This window comes from Trachypithecus francoisi, unplaced genomic scaffold, assembly GCF_009764315.1.
Source record: "Trachypithecus francoisi isolate TF-2019V2 unplaced genomic scaffold, Tfra_2.0 Lachesis_group10, whole genome shotgun sequence".
Taxonomy (NCBI): domain Eukaryota; kingdom Metazoa; phylum Chordata; class Mammalia; order Primates; family Cercopithecidae; genus Trachypithecus; species Trachypithecus francoisi.
This window is the reverse complement of record NW_022681455.1, coordinates 35,214,823-35,233,755: the sequence shown is the minus strand read 5'-3', so window position 1 is coordinate 35,233,755 and position 18,933 is coordinate 35,214,823. Positions and strand designations below refer to the sequence as shown.

Genomic DNA, 18,933 nt, shown 5'->3' with positions numbered 1-18,933 from the left:
GAATGTTTCAGAATCACACTCTGGTCTTTCCAGGAGCTCCTGAAACTGAACTCTGCAAGTCACGGTGAGCAGGGGACACAGGGGTAACGCCAAATTCATGGCAAGGTCTGTCTAGTTAGGCTCCAGCTCACGGGCTCAAGCAGCTGCGAGTTTCATGGACACTTAAGCAGCTTCTGGGTAGAGGGTAGGGTCAGAGGTGGCCAGACCTGCTTGGCGGGCTAACCCACATAGGCACTTGGATTTCATTCCATGTCTCACTAGCTCCTGGGGTAATCACGGGAATCAAGGAACACTGGGGATGGAAGTGACCTCTGAGATCATCTTGTCCCATCTCATCATATTAGGAATAAGCTGAGGTCTGGGAGAGGAGGGACTCACCCAAGTTTGGACTAGGTAGCGGTAGAGCAAGCACAGATCTCAGGGTTCATGAGTTAAATAAAACCCACTTCTCTTTACATCAACATCGAATCTCACATTTGGTCTCTAAAATATACCTCAGGGAACTGGGGTGGGAGTGAACGTAGCCTGCTGTAAAGTTTTGTGCTGCTGCTGCTGCCTTTTTTTTTTGGTTTTTTTTGATAGGGTCTCCCTCTGTTGCCCAGGCTGGAGTGCAGTGGGACAATCTCAGCTCACTGCAATCACTGCCTCCTGATCCGCCCACCTCCGCTTCCCAGTAGCTGGGACCACAGGTGGGTACCACCATGCCCAGCTAATTTGTTTTTTTTGAGACGGAGTCTCGCTCTGTCGCCCAGGCTGGAGTGCAGTGGCCGGATCTCGGCTCACTGCAAGCTCTGCCTCCCGGATTTACGCCATGCTCCTGCCTCAGCCTCCCGAGTAGCTGGGACTACAGGCGCCTGCCACCTCGCCCGGCTAGTTTTTTGTATTTTTTAGTAGAGACAGGGTTTCACTGTGTTAGCCAAGATGGTTTCGATCTCCTGACCTCATGATCCGCCCGTCTCGGCCTCCCAAAGTGCTGGGATTACAGGCTTCAGCCACCGCGCCCAGCCGCTAATTTGTTTTTGTATTTTTTTTGTAGAGATGAGGTTTCGCCATGTTGCCCAGACTGGACTCAAGCGATCCACCTGCCTCAGCCTCCCAAAGTGCTGGGATTACAGGTGTGAGCCTCTGCACCTAGCCTGTGCTTCATTTTGAAAAGACCTAAGGACTTCCTTTTCTCCCTCACCATTCAGCCACACTGGTTTCGTTATAAATAAAAAACTTCCCCCATCTTCGGGTAAAACTGCTGGAAGGAAGGAACATGCAGGAAACCCTGGCACATTCACCCTGAGGCTCTGCAGTCATTCCAGGAAGGGAACACCCTGGTTTGGAAAGCTCAGAGATCTCTGTACCCTTTTCCCCACAGGCAGGACCATGGTTCCGGCAGAAAGAACTTGGACTAACTGGTATTTGCAGAGCCAGGACCCTTATCCCTTCCAGCTGAGCTACTGTGTGGGCCTCATAATCCAGGAATCCCAGCTGTTCTGTTGCACATGCCGTTGTCATAGCCCACTGAGGTTAATTTTCCAAATGACTAAGTGAGTCACAGAGAAGAAATAAATACAATTACCTCAGTGGACTAGAAAGCTCATACAAGGCACTGGCAGGGCTTTCCCAGCTAGTGCAGAGGATTACTACAGCAGCCAAAGTGAAACTATGCCTAACTCCCCAGCATAAGGATGTCACTGTTTCTTATGGCAGCCTTCCCTCTGCAGAGACAGCGTAAACAAAAGTGAGCGTAAACAGCTGTCAGCAGCCAGGCCAGGCTGTGTTGCATGCCCTAGACAATGATGTGTGACAGGTGAGTTGGGGGAGCTGGGGTGGAGGGGCAAAGGGAATATCCTACATGGTGCCCAAGCACAGGGCTGCCCTTATCCTCTTAAGAGGCGAAGTTCTGGCAGGGCCAAGAGGCAGTGCACAGGCAAGGCCCCGTTGTCTAGAGAGTGACAGACTGTGTCAGGCTCTGCATGCTCACCTTGCTGGCATACTGCTCTAGGGCCACCACTGTGTCTGCATTGAAGCCCTCATCATCCTCTGCTGCCAGGTCCTCCAAGCCCACCTCTGTCTGTACGGCCAGGATGGTGCTCTCCGATGGCACAGCCACAGGGTGATGAATGTAGGCAGTGGAGCCATCTTCCAGCTGGACAGCTTCCAGGGTGCTGGGGTCATAGCCTTCTGCAGGGAACACGCGGTTAGCCCTGATGCCACACAAGGGGAAGAGATACAGCTGGGACCCTACCTTAAAGTTAATGAGAGATACATATACCAAGGAGGGTTTCAGCATCCAATTTCTCATGGTCCTTCACTTTGTGATCCACTCTTGCTGTTCCTCCTTCTGGGGCTGTCTCACCTAAGGACGAGGTCTCCTATGGTACACTAAATGGGAACTCACAAGCTCCTTGAGGATCTGACAGGGGCCCATGATCATCTTGGCTTAGATGACCACAAGAGCCTCCTGACCAGTCACTCCTCACCCCCTCTAGTTCCCTCCAGGCAGCACAACATCCAGAGGGATCTTTGCAGGACACAATTGTGACCATGTCACTTAACTGCCTAAAGAGTTTAAATGCTTCCCACTGGTCTCATGATAAAGACCAAAATCCTCACCCTGACACTCAAACCCAGAGTGCGCCAGCCCTGTCTTTCTCTCTCCAGTTTCCTCCTGCTCATTCTGTCTTTGCTCCCAGGGCTCTAGCTTCTAGCAGTTCCTGGAATGTGCTGTTCTTTCTTCCCCCCAGCTCTAGGCCTGCACATGCTATTCCTTCTGCCTGAAGTACTGAACCCTCCCTGCCATCTCTTTTCCCCCGGCTAAGTCTACCTCATTCTTTACCTCTCAGCCCAAGCATCACTTCCTCAGAGAAGCCCTCCTTGAGCCTGATCTCTGTTTGTATGATCAGTTCATAACTGATGGCTTGTTTCACTTCTATTTCCCCCTCTAGACTCTAGGAGAGCAGGGACTGTGTCTGACTTTGTTCTCTCTTGTATACTCTACACCTAACACAATGCCAGGCATGCAACAGTCACTCAAGAAACTACCTGCAGAAGGAATAAATTGTTATTCTTCAGCACCTTAGGAGCTTCATTCTTAAATACTAGTTTTTTATCCTGGTCTTGGATGATATCCTCAGGTCCTATTTAAAGCCCTAAGACTTTGTGGCTGTGCTGGAGCCAAGGCCATCATCAAAGTCCATGTGACTGATCCTCAAGGCGCACCTCCCAGTGGCAGACATAGCTGCTCCTGTGGTCTGCACCAGGGAAGGTGGGCAAGGCTGCTAATCCAGGTGAGCATGTGTGTACCGTGGAGATGACAGCTCCCATGTCTACACCCCAGTTGTGTGCCACGCCATCCTCCAGTCCTGCCACCCCATCCTCCTGTCCGGCCTCCCATCCTTTCCCCAGTTGTGATGATGGTAACCCTACCTCTGGGTGTGCGGTGTATGTAAGCCATGCTGCCATCTTCCAGCTGCACAGGTTGACCATCCTCAAAGGAGAGAGATTCTGTAATGAGAGCAATGCCTGCTTTTCCCTGGAGCTCAGTGTCATGGAGGGGTCCCTTGGTGGGGGCTGTCAGGCTTCCCTCCACAAGGCATGGTGTGTTGGGGTGCCCTCACCTTTCTGTACCGTCACCTGGTGAATGTATGCAGTGGTCCCATCCTCAAGCTGGATCACCTGCCCTTCAAGAAGCTTTTCTCCTATTAGGGTGGAAATGGAGAGAAATGGGCCAGGACAAGAAGAGGGCTAAGAAACACCTGCCTGTTTTTAGCTGAGGCTTATTTGAGTCTCTAGGCACGAGGCTGCAGGTCTACGCATGGGTAACATCTTCCTTGTTCCCTTGCTCCATCTCCCTAGGCCTGGGCCTTGAGACACTAAGGGTGAAGACACTTGCCTTGCCAGAACCCATCATCTCCCAACAGATTCCCTTCCAGTTACTGACAGGAGGAGTAACTTCATTTATTTTTCTATCCATGCCCAGGCAAGTGGAAACTTCCAACCTAACAGTAACTTGCTGAGACTTGAACTAATGGCCCTTAAACCTGGATGGGCCCTAATGGGTCAAAATTCAGATATAGCTCAAACAAACAAAATCAAAACATATCCCCTCATCCCTCACTATGACAGTGTGCTAAGACCAGGAGCCCCTGTGAAGGCAGGCTCTATAGCTTAATGGTTAAAAACAATAGACTCTGGAACCAGGCCAGGCCTCCTGAGTTTGAATTCCAGCTCTACTTCTTAACAGCTGTGTGATCTTGGACAGCTTATTTAACTAACCTCTGTGCCTCAGTTTCCTTTTCGTAAAATGGGGATTGAAAGCTGTGTCTTTCTTATAAGGTTTCTGTTAGGGTTAAATGAGTTAATGAATATAAAAGACTGGGAAGAGTGCCAGGTATATATGGTCAGCCCTCAATAAATTCTAGCTTTTATTATAAGCCCAATATGCATTTTAGAAGAGATGGAAAGTAAAGCAATAGAGAACTATGTGAGTACAACCATTATGCTATTATGTGTCCATGTAGGTCTTATTCCACTGCCACTGTTGAATAATGGTTCCTTCATTGATCTCTGATATTTTCATTTCAATTTTCTAGTAAAAAATTAGATCACCTAAGGCAACACAACAAGCAGCATAAAAATGAACAAGACTCCAGATTTCAAAGATATTACTCTTCTTTTACCTAACTGGAAAGCACTTCTAATAAGTCTCTTTAAATTAGAACTAGACGACCCTTCCTTGTGTCCAGTGAGTCTGAGAGAGGGGGAAGGAAGAAGAGAAATGAGAAAGCAAAGAAAGAGAGATTGAAGAGGTAATGATGGTCAGATTTGGTGGCTTATGCCTATAATCTGAGCACTCTGGGAGGCCAAGGTGGGTGGATCGCTTGAGCTCAGGAGTTTGAGACCAGCCTGAGCTATGTGACAAAACTCTGTCTCTACAAAAAGCACAAAAATTAGCTGGGTGCAGTGGTGCATGCCTGTGGTCCCAGTTACTCGGGAGGCTGAGGTGCGAGGATTGCTTGAGCCCAGGAGGCAGAGGTTGCAGTGAGCCATAATTGTGTCACTGCAGTCCAGCCTGGGTGAGAGAGTAAGACCCTGTCTCAAAAAAATAAAAAATAAATTTAAAAAAGGCTGGGCATGGTGGCTTAAATCTGTAATCCCAGCACTTCGGGAGGCCGAGGCGAGCAGATTACCTGAGGTCAGGAGTTCGAGACCAGCCTAGCCAACATGGTGAAATCCTGTCTCTACTAAAAATACAAAAAAATTAACTGGGTGCAGTGGCAGGTGCCTGTCATCCCAGCTGCTCAGGAGGCTGAGGCAGAAGAATCACTTGAACCCAGGAGGCAGAGGTTGCGGTGAGCTGAGATTATACCACCGTACTCCAGTCTGGGTGACAGAGTGAGGTCCTGTCTCAAAAAGAAAAAAAAAAAAAAGTTAGGCTGGGTGTGGTGGCTCATGCCTATAATCCCAGCACTTTGGGAGGCTGAGGCAGGCAGATAACCTGAGGTCAGGAGTTCAAGACCAGTCTAGTCAAAATGATGAAACCGTGTGTCTACTAAAAATACAAAAAAATTAACCAGGCATGGTGGCACACACCTGTAGTACCAGGTACTCGGGAGGCTGAGGCAGGAGAATCGCTTGAACCCAGGAGGTGGAGGTTGCAGTGAGCCGAGATGGTGCCACTGCACTCCAGGCTGGGCGACAGGGTAAGACTCCGTCTCAAAAAAAAACACAAAAAACAAAAAGAAAAAAAGAAAGAAAAAAGAAAAAAAAAGTTAATGACAAGTGATTTGTCCTTTCCTTAGAAGACTGAGGTTTAGGAAACTGAGCACTCACTCACATGGGGAAGACAGTTACTTCCAGTCCAAGTCTCTGCTGACATCTCCCCTTTAGAGGAATCCCCAAACTTGTTCCCAAACTGAGTCTTCTTGGGGTCAGTAACTAACAGTCCTACAACTAACCAAAGGCAGGTAAGGTGGAGATAAAGGTAAGAAATAGGAAAGGCAGCTGAGATGGGGGGAAGAGGAACCCATTTTCTTCCCTCCCACCCACAGAGCAGTAGGCTACCCTCATTTTAACAATTTATCTGTCCTGGCAAGGGCATCAGTACTTGGGGTTCTGAAAGCATCGGCAAGCTACTGCCAGCAGAGTGGGTACTACTTCAAGGTAGAAAACAAAATGTTGAGAAGAGTTGTCTGAAGAAAAAACTTAGCCTACTATTTCCTCAAACAACTAGAGACTACAATGGAGAGAGACAGTGGGGAGAACAGCTGACTGACAAGGGCCTCGTATCCCATTACAGAGGTGACCATATGCCCCAGTTTGCCTGGAACCATCCCAGTGCATTTATTAATAGCACACTCTTCCACTTTTAAAATGCTGTATTTGAATAATACATTTTATACTCATCCTAATTAAAGATAAGTCTCATACAATTTTAGGGCTTCCGGCAGACAGAGACAAATGTGCCTCAGTCAAAAGCTTCAGAGGAGCTCACCAGTTAGAGAAGCCTTTCAGGAAAGTGTGGTTCTGGTCTCTGAAGGACAGCTCTACCTTGAGCAGAGGGAAAATCTGTTGTGAGTGAGTGACTGAGTGCGCATGTGTGTAAGTGCACACTGCAACACCACAGAGTGGGCACAGAACAGCCAGGAAGACTGACACAATAAAGAAATACATAGGAAAGACACATATAAGGAAAGAGTGGCTCTCTCAGGCCAGGTGTGGTCACTTGCTTTTTATTCATTCATTTGACCATTAATTCTCAGTGGAAGACTGAGGCATGGGAACTAACTGGGTCCAAGGAGTAAACACAACCCTAGCTAGAGTTCTAAGTTCTTCCATCCCACGGAGACTGCACTGGAGGGGCAAGACCTGGAGTGGGAAGTCTGCAAACAGAGAGTTTCAGGCTTCAAAAGTATTCTAGAGAAGCTGCATTCTCAAGAAGATGAAGCCAGCAAGAACCCACACGTCACAGACAGCTCTTGACAAGAAACCTTTCCAGAAGGGACCCCCACAGACTGTCATATGGAAAGAGCTTACTGATGAGATTAAGGGGCCTCCTTAGTCATCACCAGGAAACAGACAACTTAAAATGAAATCAATAAACAACTTATCTGTAAACATAGGAGCGGAAATATATTCTGATAGTGTGTTGAAATGGAGGGCAATGTTGCAATGACAATGCTTTATGAGGACAGTGACAATCATGGAGTCCAGAAATCACAAAATGAAGAATAGGAACAAGGCAGTATTTGCCCAGTGCTGTCCAAGGAAGACACAAATGCTATCTGGCTGCCTGAGAACACTGGCAAGAAAGGAAGAGTGTCCCTGGCCTGCAAGCCTTGCCCTAAACACTTTATTCTGACTCCACACCTAGCCTGATTTTAAGTACCTTGAGAGTGGGGGGTAGGATTGCCAGATAAAATACAGGATGTCCAGGTAAATCTGAATTTCAGATAAATACTACATTTTGTTTTTAGAACTTAGTATTATTTTAGTATTTTATAGTATTTAACACCCCCTACTCTTTTTGAGATGGGGTCTTGCTGTTGTCTAGGCTGACCTCAAACTTCTGGCCTCAAGAGATCCTCCCATCTGAACCTCCCAAGTAACTGAGACTACAGGTGCATGCCACCAAGCCCAGCTTAATCCCATGTTTACATATGTCTATCCCTTATATGAGGTATATGTATGTCCCTAGTATATAGTATACACATGTCCCTACAACATTTGGGACATACGTATCCTACAAGAGTATTCATTGTTATGTCCAATTCAGATTTAACTATGTGCCCTATATTTTTAATTCTGGCATCCCCTAGTGGAGATTAGGGCATGAGATCTCTGCTTGGGTGTTCCTCTCTGAATCTGGAAGAGTATCTTTTTTATTTTTTTTATTTATTTTATTTTATTTTTTTGAGACGGAGTCTTGCTCTGCCACCCAGGCTGGAGTGCAGTGGCCGGATCTCAGCTCACTGCAAGCTCCGCCTCCCGGGTTTACGCCATTCTCCTGCCTCAGCCTCCCGAGTAGCTGGGACTACAGGCGCCCGCCTCGTTGCACAGCTAGTTTTTTGTATTTTTAAGTAGAGACAGGGTTTCACCGTATTAGCCAGGATGGTCTCAATCTCCTGACCTCGTGATCCGCCCGTCTCGGCCTCCCAAAGTGCTGGGATTACAGGCTTGAGCCACCGCGCCCGGCCGAGTATCTTTTTTTAAAAAAATTTTTTAGAGATGGGATCTTGCTGTGTCACCCAGGCTGGTGTGCAGTGGTGCAATGATAGTTCACTGAATCCTCAAACTCCTGGGTTTCAGTGATCCTTCCATCTCAGCCTCCTAAGTGCTGGGATTATAGGCATGAGCCACTATGCCTGGCGTAGAAGAGCATCTTGTACATGGTAGATGCTTAGTAGTTTGAATGTCTGAATATACTTGAATTAAGATGATAAACTGCGGCCGGGCGCGGTGGCTCAAGCCTGTAATCCCAGCACTTTGGGAGGCCGAGACGGGCGGATCACGAGGTCAGGAGATCGAGACCATCCTGGCGAACACTGTGAAACCCCGTCTCTACTAAAAAATACAAAAAACTAGCCGGGCGAGGTGGCGGGCGTCTGTAGTCCCAGCTACTCGGGAGGCTGAGGCAGGAGAATGGCGTGAACCCGGGAGGCGGAGCTTGCAGTGAGCTGAGATCCGGCCACTGCACTCCAGCCCCGGCGACAGAGCAAGACTCCGTCTCAAAAAAAAAAAAAAAAAAAAAAGATGATAAACTGCTTCTAGAAAGCACTAAAAAACTGTGACGGGGATATCTGAAAAGCAGGGAGTCATAACTAACACTGTGTCCATTCCAGAAATATTTATGAACTACTCAATACATATTAGGAATTCTGTCTTTGAGAGATACTGGTTCCTATGATTGGGATTGTTTGACTTGTAGCATTTTATTTTAGAGTTCCCTTTTTATCAAGCACCACAGGAGATTCTAATGCAGAGCAAGTTGTGCTCGTGGGCAAGGGTAAGCAGGCAAGAGGGCAAGGTGATGGTGGGACTCTTAGAAACGGACACTCCTTTCCAGAGGCTGAGGGACAGGGCAGGATCCTGAGGTCTCCAGAAATACTCACCTTTGACAGCTTGCTGGACGTAGGCTGTTGTCCCATCACTAAGGGTCACCGTCTGCAGCCCCAAGCTCTCCATGGCAAACTGCTGCTCGTGCACTCAGACATGAAGTTGGCTTCTGGCCAGCACCAAGAGCCACAGCCGAGGTCAGAGATTTCCTTCTGGGTCACAAATCTAAGAAAATGAACAGTACCACATTATGAGTTAATCAGCTTTCTCCTACTGCAAAGATACTCAGGGAAGGAGTTACATGAGGCCAGCCAGACAAGAAGAAAAAAGATGAATTCTTCAAAGTAGTGAACTATATTGGTTTTTATGAAAAGGACTCAAAATATACATTATCTAAGAATTCTAAAAGTTGAGCATAGAAGAGAAGCATGCCAATCAAACTGGTCGTAAAGTAAGAAATCACTGATTAAAATTCATTTCTAAACTTTCTCCCCTTAGGAAGGAGCCCTGCTGAAGGCAGGCAGTCAACCCCACTGCTGACGGTTCTCTCTGCCTACTCCAACATCTCTCCTGTGCTCAGACCCATCTATCCACTGGCCTTCCTCAGGGAACATCCCACATGTACCACACATGGAATAAGTCCCTAACAGAACTCACAATGTGTCCCAACCTTCCAGAACTATTTTACTTTCAGTATCCCCTATCCCAGGGATGGTATTGCCTTCCACCCAGAATTGGCAGGGGATCATGCTTGAGTCCTCCTTTTCCCTCAAAAGTCCAGGTACTTATTTCAGGCAAGTATCACCTTTCACTCCTGACTACTATAAGGAGTCTTCTAACTTATGTCCTCAGAGAAACTTTTGTCTGTTTCCAATTCATTTCCTTTTCTTTCCTTTTTCAGAGACAAAGTATCACTCTGCCACCCAGATTGGAGTGCAGTGGCTCCATCACAGTTCACTGTAACCTCGAACTCCTGGGCTCCAGTGATCCTCCTGTCTCAGCCTCTTCCAACTAATGTTCTAACATTCATGTTTATGCTGTCAGGGTGAATTTTTTTTAAAAAGCTCTCTTCCCACCATCTTGGAGCCTGTAGAGGCCTGCTGAGAACAGGACTTCTAAAAGGCAAATATGGGCAGGGTGTAGTGGCTCATGCCTGCAATCCCAGTGCTTTGGGAGGCTGAGGCAGGAGGATTAATTGAGGCTAGGAGTTCAAGACCAATGTGTGCAACACAGCAAGACACTGTCTCTACAAAAAAAAAAAAAAAAAAATTAGCCAGGTGTAGTGGCACATACCTGCAGTCCTAGCTACACAAGAGGCTGAGGTGGGAGGATTGCCTGACCCCAGGAGTTTGAAGTTGCAGTGAGCTATGATTGTACCACTGAATTCCAGCCTGGGTGACAAAGAGAGACCCTGTATCAAAAATAACAATAAGATAAATACATTTGGAAAGCTGTAGTCCAAGGCCATTTTTTGCTAGCTGTAAGTCGGGCCTCCAGAACCAAAGGGAGGACACAGCTCTTATTAAAATTGAAGGTATTGGCTGGGTGCGGTGGCTCATGCCTATAATCCCAGCACTTTGAGAGGCTGAGGACAGTGGATCACAAGGTCAGGAGATTGAGACCATCCTGGCTAACATGGTGAAACCCTGTCTCTACTAAAAATACAAAAAAATTAGCTGGGCATGGTGGCGGGTGCCTGTAGTCCCAGCTACTCGGGAGGCTGAGGCAGGGGAATGGCATGAACCCAGGAGGCGGAGCTTGCAGTGAGATGGCACCACTGCACTCCAGACTGGGTGACAGAGCCAGACTTCGTCTCCGAAAAAAAAAAAAGAAAATTGAAGGTATTTATGCTCGAAATGAAACTGAATTCTATTTAGGCAAAAAATGTACTTACATGTACAAAGCAAAGACCACCACACTGACTGCTGGCAGCAAACTGAAGAAAACCAGCATAATCTGGGGAAAGGTAAACTCAGCCCCGTGGAAACAGTGGCATGGTTTGTGCTAAATTCCCAAGCAATCTTGCTAAGGCTATTGAACACAGAATCTGTGTGATGCTGTGCCCCTCAAGGACTTAAACTAATGAAAAGTAAATAAATAAAAGTGGATTTGTAAGAAAAAAAAGAGGATAAATCTAAACATACCACTTCCTTGACTAAAACCCTTCCATAGTTTCCTACAGCTCTTAGAGTCCACCTTGCAGACAAGGCTGGGTCCTGTTATAAACTCCTACAGCCTAGGTACCACCTTTTTCTAGCACTCACACCTCTGGGCTCATTCAGTACTTATCACTATCTGTTTAATGTCTGTTGCCTTCACAAGGCTTTGGGCTCTAGTCTGGTTTCTGCGTCACAGTGGTTTCTGCAGCACCTCACACTGTGGGCTCTCCACAAATCCTGTGAGTGACTCCCTGGGTCCCTCATGTGCAAGGTGGGAAGCACTGAAGCTTCCTGCTGGCAGGACATCCTCTGTACCCACTGTGGTATGGAGCCTGCTCTAGCTGTGACCCCAACACTTGTGAAGTCTGCAGGAAGCCCACGGCCTCTAAACTCAGTGCAGTCGTGAAGACTCTCTGACACCCATTCTCAAAATTCTCCTGGACTTGGAATCTGGATTGCCTACTGGATTCTCACAACTTACCAACTGATATCCTCAACTGGTGCTACCCAAACCGTTTTCGTGTCAGGTGACCTAGAGAAACAGATATTTGTACATTGCATTGCAGATGCTGCTGCTTCAAGTCAGAAGTTCACATTGCAGATGTCACTGCTTGAAGCCATAAGCGACCACCTGGGGCTTTGGCAGCCCTGAGGGTTGAGCGGATCAATATCTTGGGAAAACTATAGACCATCTGGGAGTTCGAGACCAGCCTGATCAACATGAAGAAGCCCCGTCTCTACTAAAAACACAAAATTACCCAGGCGTGGTGGCACATGCCTGTAATCCCAGCTACTTGGGAGGCTGAGGCAAGAGAATCCCTTGAACCTGGGAGGCGGAGGTTGCGGTGAGCTAAGATTGTGTCATTGCACTCCCGCCTGGGCAACAACAGCGAAACTCCGTTTAAAAAAAAGAAAAAAGAAAAACAAAAAACCGGCTGGGCGTGGTGTAATCCCAGCACTTTGAGAGGTTGAGGCGGGCTGATTACGAGGTCAGGAGATCCAGACCATCCTGGCTAACAGAGTGAAACCCTGTCTCTACTAAAAATACAAAAAACTAGCCAGGCGTGGTGGAGGGCACCTGTAGTCTCAGCTACTCGAGAGTCTAAGACAGGAGAATGGCATAAACTCAGGAGGCGGAGCTTGCAGTGAGCCGAGATTGTGCCACTGCACTCCAGCCTGGGCGACAGAGTGAGACTCCGTCTCAAAACAAACAAACAAAAAAATAAAACCCAAAAACCCTATAGACCATCTGTGACATGCTGATTGGAATGCTCTACCCCGGGCTTGGCATCTCAACTAGAATTATTCATTCATTCTGTCCATAAACATTTACTAAATAGGCTAAGGTCCAAGGGCAGCAATACTATCATATAGTGAACACTACTATAGAGTTAATCATGTGCTAGGAATGTCATATACATTAACTCATTTAATTCTAACAACCCTATAATCAAATGCTATGATTATTCTCATTTAAAAGTCCCTCATTGAGGGAACTGGAGGCCCAAGACCAAGTTAAGTAACTTGCTCAAGGTTACACAGCTAACTAGTAAAGGAGGATTTGACCCTAGGCCATTTAATCCAGAGTGTGACCTTAATTACTATGCTGCCAAGCACAGAGGTGAAGCTGGGGGGTTATGAACCTTGAAGCTACTCCAAAATACTTTTTTGGTGTGTGAGCTTTTGCATTTTCCACGAGAGAGGGAAGTTCAAGGCTGTCATCAGGATCTGATAGGAATTAATGGTGAAGAATCACTGGTCAAGGTGGGGATTCTGACATCTGACATCTCTGGTCTATTAGCATCCTTGCCCAGAGCCCTGATAACCTCCACATGGTCCCTATCTCATAAGAGCTCTGCTCCTGGCCTCTCTTGGTCTGGTCTATGACCTTCAAATTTCACTCTCTTCACCAGGTAGATTCTTTGGGTAACCTGTTTTAGTGTAACTGCACTGTGTCAGAAGACACATAAGAGAAACCAGGTCTAAAAACAAAGCACGCCGGGTACAGTGGCTCATGCCTGTAATCCCAGCACTTCAGGAGGCCGAGGCAGGCAGATCACTTGAGATCAGGAGTTCGAGACCAGCCTGACCATCACGGTGAAACCCTGCCTCTGCTAAAAAAAAAAATACAAAAATTAGCCAGGTGTGGTGGTACATGCCTAGCTACTCGGGAGGCTGAGGCAGGAGAACTGCTTGGACCTGGGAGGCAGAGGTTGCAGCGAGCCGAAATTGCACCACTGCACTCTAGCCTGGGCAACAACAGCAAAACTCTGTCTCAAAAAAAAGAAAACAAGCAAACAACAACAACATAAATAAATAAATAAAACTAAAAACAAAGCAGATATAGGTTGAAAAAGGACTGCAAAATACCTTTACATTCCCTGGGCCCTGTGGCTCCTGTAGCTCACCTTTGTCTTTTTTTTTTTGTTTGTTTGTTTTTTTGTTTTTTTTTTTTTGAGGCGGAGTCTCGCTCTGTCGCCCGGACTGGAGTGCAGTGGCCGGATCTCAGCTCACTGCAAGCTCCGCCTCCTGGGTTTACACCATTCTCCTGCCTCAGCCTCCCGAGTAGCTGGGACTACAGGCGCCCGCCACCTCGCCCGGCTAGTTTTTGTATTTTTAGTAGAGACGGGGTTTCACTGTGTTAGCCAGGATGGTCTCGATCTCCTGACCTCGTGATCCGCCCGTCTCGGCCTCCCAAAGTGCTGGGATTACAGGCTTGAGCCACCGCGCCCGGCCACCTTTGTCAAATACTCACATGGTTTAATTGAGTACAACCGCACTCCACTGAGACTTTCTAAGGAAAATCAGTGGTGTGGTTAAAAGCACAGGCTCTGAAGTCAGAGGTCTGGGTTTTAATCCAGACTGAACTTCTCAGAAGCTGTGTAGCCTTGGGCAGGTAAATGAACCTCTCTGAGCCTCAGATGTCACTTATAAAAAAATGGAGATAATAGTGGCATTTGCTTCATAGCCTGCTGTAAGGGATTAAATGAGGCCACATATGCTTGTACTCTAGAAATACCAGCTATAAGGACGAGGGGAAGAGGAACCTAAAGGGAAATGCTTTTGAAGCAATATGGATTCCTAAAACAGCTAGGACTAGCGGCAACCACCCTGGACTAGAAGTCTACAGAATTGGCTTCTAATCTCGATTCTATCTCTGTTTGCCTCCTTATCTGTAAAATGAAATGCTGGCCCAAATTATCCTAAGATCCTTTCTACTGCTCATGCTAATATTTATTTTTATCACATATAAATGTGATTAATATATACCAGACACTTTTTAAAGCACCTTACCTATATTAACTCTTAATCTTAAAAATAACTGATGAGGAAGTAGGTATATTATACCCATTTTACAGATGAGGCAACTGAGGTTTAGAGGTATAGTACTTTGTCCAAGCTTCCAGCGCTACTATGTGTTGAAGCCAGGTTTCAGAGTCAGGCTGGCTGGCCCCAGAGCCCATACTTCTCAATTTCTGGCACACTTCTTCCTTCTGCTAATCCACTGTGACCGGCACACTGTCAGCACTCAAAACACCTGAATACAGGTTAACTTCCATCTCACCCACTGTAACTTAAACCCAGTCCTTCTCGGCCTACCCGCAATGGAAAGAGGGAATAGCTGCTGGTAGCCACACTTCCCAAAATAACCCTTCTTAGACTGAAAGAAAACAAATTTCCACTCCTTTTCGTGTTCTTGCATCCAGGCTAAATAACCTCAACTCATTCACATTTCCTTCCTAAGTCTCATAATACAAACCTTTAAGAGGCTACTGTTGTTCCCTGACCTTTCCCAGTCTCTGAAGCTGCCTTACCAAAAAGCCTGACTGCAGAGGGTGAGGAGGAAGCTTTGTGGCTGCCAGGCATCTACCAGTGCTCTGATTGCCGTTTTTCTCCCTGTACTTTCTTTCAATGGTGGTTTACTCTGAATACTCCCATGCTGTCACTGAACTAACAACAGTGACATGGGCAGAGCCAAAGAAAGGCTTGTTACTGCTTCAGGATGGCTATGTGTGAGTTCTGCCTGCACTTGACAGTTCAGACTCATTACTCCTGCAGCCCTCCGAGACAGGGCAGAGGGGCAGTGAGGGTGGCTGCTCTGTTTTCTCCTTGTAGGGTATAAGGTTTACTAGCTCTGCAATGACCTAAGCTGGGAATAGGTGAGAAACAGACTGGGACAGGGGACGGTGAGAAAAGAGTGAAGACAGAAGGGAGCCCTCTTGACTTTCTCAGAACTAGGAGCAAATCCAATTCTGTTGGCCGCTTTTTTTTTTGAGACGGAGTCTCACTCTGACACCCACGCTGGAGTGCAATGGCGCGATCTCGGTTCACTGCAACCTCTGCCTCCTGGGTTCAAGTGATTCTTCTGCCTCAGCCTCCTGAGCAGCAGGGATCACAGGCATGCGCCACCACACCCGGCTAATTTTTTTTTATTTTCAGTAGAGACGAGGTTTCATAATGTTGGTCAGGCTGGTCTCGAACTCCTGACCTCTTGAGCCGCCCTCCTTGGCCTCCCAAAATGTTGGGATTACAGGCGTGAGCCACTGCGCCCGGCCTGCTGCACTTTTAAATAAACTTAACCCATTATTGGTCCTGATGCAGGAAAACAACCCTTCACCTTTGCAATGTATCGATGTGTTTCTTAATGTTAAAACATAAATTGTAATTATTGAGGAGAGATAACATTTAGAAAAACCTTTTATTTATTTAGAGACAGGATCTCATTCTGTTGCCCGTTGGCGTGTAGTGATCATAGCTCCTGTAAACTCAACCTCCTGGCCTCAAGCGATCCTCCTGCCTTAGCCTCCTGAGTGGCTGGGACTATAGGTGTGTGCCACTACTCCCAACTTTTTAGATACTTTGGATCTTTAGGTCTCTCCATGAATCAAGATGTGCTTAAACTGCCTCCCCAAAGGAGAAAAATAAGGGATGTGAAAGATAGGAAACTAAAGAGTAGTCATGGTTTTTGTGTTTCTCCACTTTATCACGGCTGAGACCTACTGTGCTCCACATGCGAGCTGGGCTGTGTGGACTATAGGCACCTGTTCGCTATTCTATTGTTTTCTGCCAACCAGAACTCTGGACAGTTGGAACAAGGCTTTCTGTACTCTGCCTCAGCCAGCCCAGAGGGCAACTGTATTTAGAAGTCAAAAAAAGAGAACAACAACAAAAACATTTGCCTGAAAAGAATGTTCAATTTTGATTAGAAAAATAATTATGACTTAATCTTCACTCAGAAACTTCTTCATTTGTAAACATAGAAAACTTCACATGAGGACAAAGACACATTAGTTTGGGGATGAAGGCTGATGAAGATGAGTGGCAAACAAATTAGAACCAGATTTGGAAAAGTTGCAGTAAAATGATTCAATGTTTATTACAGAAAAATACTTCACTACACACAGAAAAACCTAGCGAACAGACCTGGTTCTGTAGGTTTCTAAACACTGACAAGAAAACAGGAAATTAGTAACAGAAACTTGCATTAACATAACACAAGTTTAAAACAGCTAAACGCATCTTTGCATAAATCACATTGATTTAAAAATTTTTTTTTCTTTTTTTAAAAAAAAGCGCCATTTAAAAGAAATCCCAGCACTTTGGGAGGCTGAGGTGGGAGGATCCCTTGAGCCCAGGAGTTTGAGACCAGCCTGGGCAACATAGTGAGACCCCCATTTATTTTTTTGAGACGGAGTCTCCCAGGTTCAAGCAATTCTCCAGCCTCAGCCTTCTGAGTAGCTGGGATTACAGGCATGAGCCACCACGCCCATCTAATATTTGTATTTTTAGTAGAGATGGGGGTTTCACCATGTTAGTCAGGCTGGTCTCGAACTCCTGACCTCATGATCTGCCTGCCTCGGCCTCCCAAAGTGCTGGAATTACAGGTGTGAGCCACTGTGCCTGGCCCTGACTCGGGCTTTAAAAATCAACGTCTGGCCAGGCGCAGTGGCTCACGCCTGTAATCCCAGCATGTTGGGAGGCCGAGGCAGGCAGATCATTAGCAGTCAGGAGTTCGAGACTAGCCTGGCCAACATGGCGAAACCCCGTCTCTACTAAAAATACAAAAATTAGCCAGGTGTGGTGGTGCACGCCTGCAACCCCAGCTACTCAGGAGGTTGAGGCAAGATAATCGCTTTAACCCAGGAGATGGAGGTGGCAGTGAGCCAAGACCGCACCACAGCACTCCAGAGTGCACTGGGCAACAGAGTGAGACTCCATCTTTTTTTTTTTTTTTTTTTGAGACAGAGTCTCAAAAAAAAGGCTGTGGAGAGCCATGATTGTGCCACTGCACTTCAACCTGTGTGACAAAGCAAGATCCTGTCTCAAAAGAAAATGAAAAACATCGATGTACTTCTTTTCTAATTCATGCTGACATAAACACCAAGGTGGAGAACTGCCTCAAGAAGTTTTCTTCCTTTAAGTACCAGAAGTATAACTACCTCTTGGACATATACACACACACACACACATGCATATATATACATATATACACACACATACACACACATATATACACGTATATATACACATATATACAAACGTATATATACACATGTACACACACACACAAATATATATAGAAACAGGGTCTTGCTCTGTCACCCACACTACAAGCGCAATGACATGATCATGGCTCACTGCAACCTTGAACTCCTAAAGTGATCCTCTTGCCTGAGTCTCTCAAGTATCTGGGACTACAGGTGTGCACTACCAAGCCTGGCTAATTTATTTATTTATTTACTTACATCTATCTCCATTTATTTATTTTTGTAGAGATGGGGTCTTACTATGTTACCCAGGCTGGTCTTGAACTCCTGGTCTCAAGTGATCCTCTCACCTCAGCCTCCCGAAGTGCTGAGATTAACGAGTATGAGCCACCTTGCCTGGTGGATACATTTTTAATGTGATATTCTTCAAACTGTTTTTGTTGCTTTGAGACAGGGTCTCGCTCTGTTGTCCAGGCTGGAGTGCAGTGGCACGATCCTAGTCCACTGCAGCCTTGATCTCCTGGGCTCAAACGATCCTCCCACCTCAGCCTCCCGAGTAGGTGGAACTACAGGTGTGTGTCACCATGCCTGGCTAATTTTTTTTTTTTTTTAATTTTTAAATTTTTGTAGAGATGAGGTCTTATTATGTTGCCCTGGCTGGTCTCAATCTCCCAGGATCAAGTGATCCTCCCACCTTAGCTTCAACCAAGTGCCGGAATTATAGGCATGGGCCACTGGGCCTGGCTGTATTCTTCAAACTGGGATGTGCCGTGTTTCGTCTGTCTTGTGGAATAGTGTCACAGTGGGATCCCATGATTCAGTATCCTATGTTGATCTTCAGGGAATCTGCTATATATATATATTTACTATTTATTTATTTATTTTTTGAGACGGAGTCTCAGGCTGAAGTGCAGTGGTGCAATCTCAGCTCACTGCAACCTCCAACTCCAGGGTTCAAGCGATTCTCCGACCTCAGCCTCCCAGGTAGCTGAGACTACAGACACGAGCCATCCCACCCAGGAAATTTTTTGTATTTTTAGTAGAGACGGGGTTTTGCCATATTGGCCAGGCTGATCTCTAACTCCTGACCTCAGGTGATCTGCCCGCCTTGGCCTCCCAAAGTATTGGGATTACAGGCATGAGCCACTGTGCGGCAGAATCTGCTATATTCTTAACTCGAAGCAATGTCCATGAGGCAACAGAGAAACAGGCACAGTCATACATTGCTGGTGGTGAGAGAA

At 46.5% G+C, this 18,933-nt stretch overlaps 1 protein-coding gene across 7 annotated transcripts in view; it reads right to left on the bottom strand.

Moving 5' to 3' along the window:
• The window catches only part of ZNF76 (zinc finger protein 76), a 37,194-nt gene that overhangs the window by 6,692 nt on the left and 11,569 nt on the right, over window positions 1-18,933 (bottom strand). For 3 of the 7 annotated variants that reach the window (XM_033216903.1, XM_033216902.1, XM_033216907.1), the window contains exons 2-6: window positions 9,102-9,270; window positions 3,609-3,689; window positions 3,418-3,495; window positions 2,264-2,347; window positions 1,973-2,172 (exon numbers count right to left, since the gene is read on the bottom strand). In XM_033216903.1, coding sequence (XP_033072794.1) covers window positions 1,973-2,172; window positions 2,264-2,347; window positions 3,418-3,495; window positions 3,609-3,689; window positions 9,102-9,174 — 516 coding nt within the window. In that variant the 5' untranslated portion in view covers window positions 9,175-9,270. Of the gene's footprint in view, window positions 1-1,972; window positions 2,173-2,263; window positions 2,348-3,417; window positions 3,496-3,608; window positions 3,690-9,101; window positions 9,271-11,685; window positions 11,736-18,933 lie in introns of those variants that run through there. The other 4 variants (XM_033216906.1, XM_033216908.1, XM_033216905.1 and 1 more) reach the window with 2 other exon arrangements.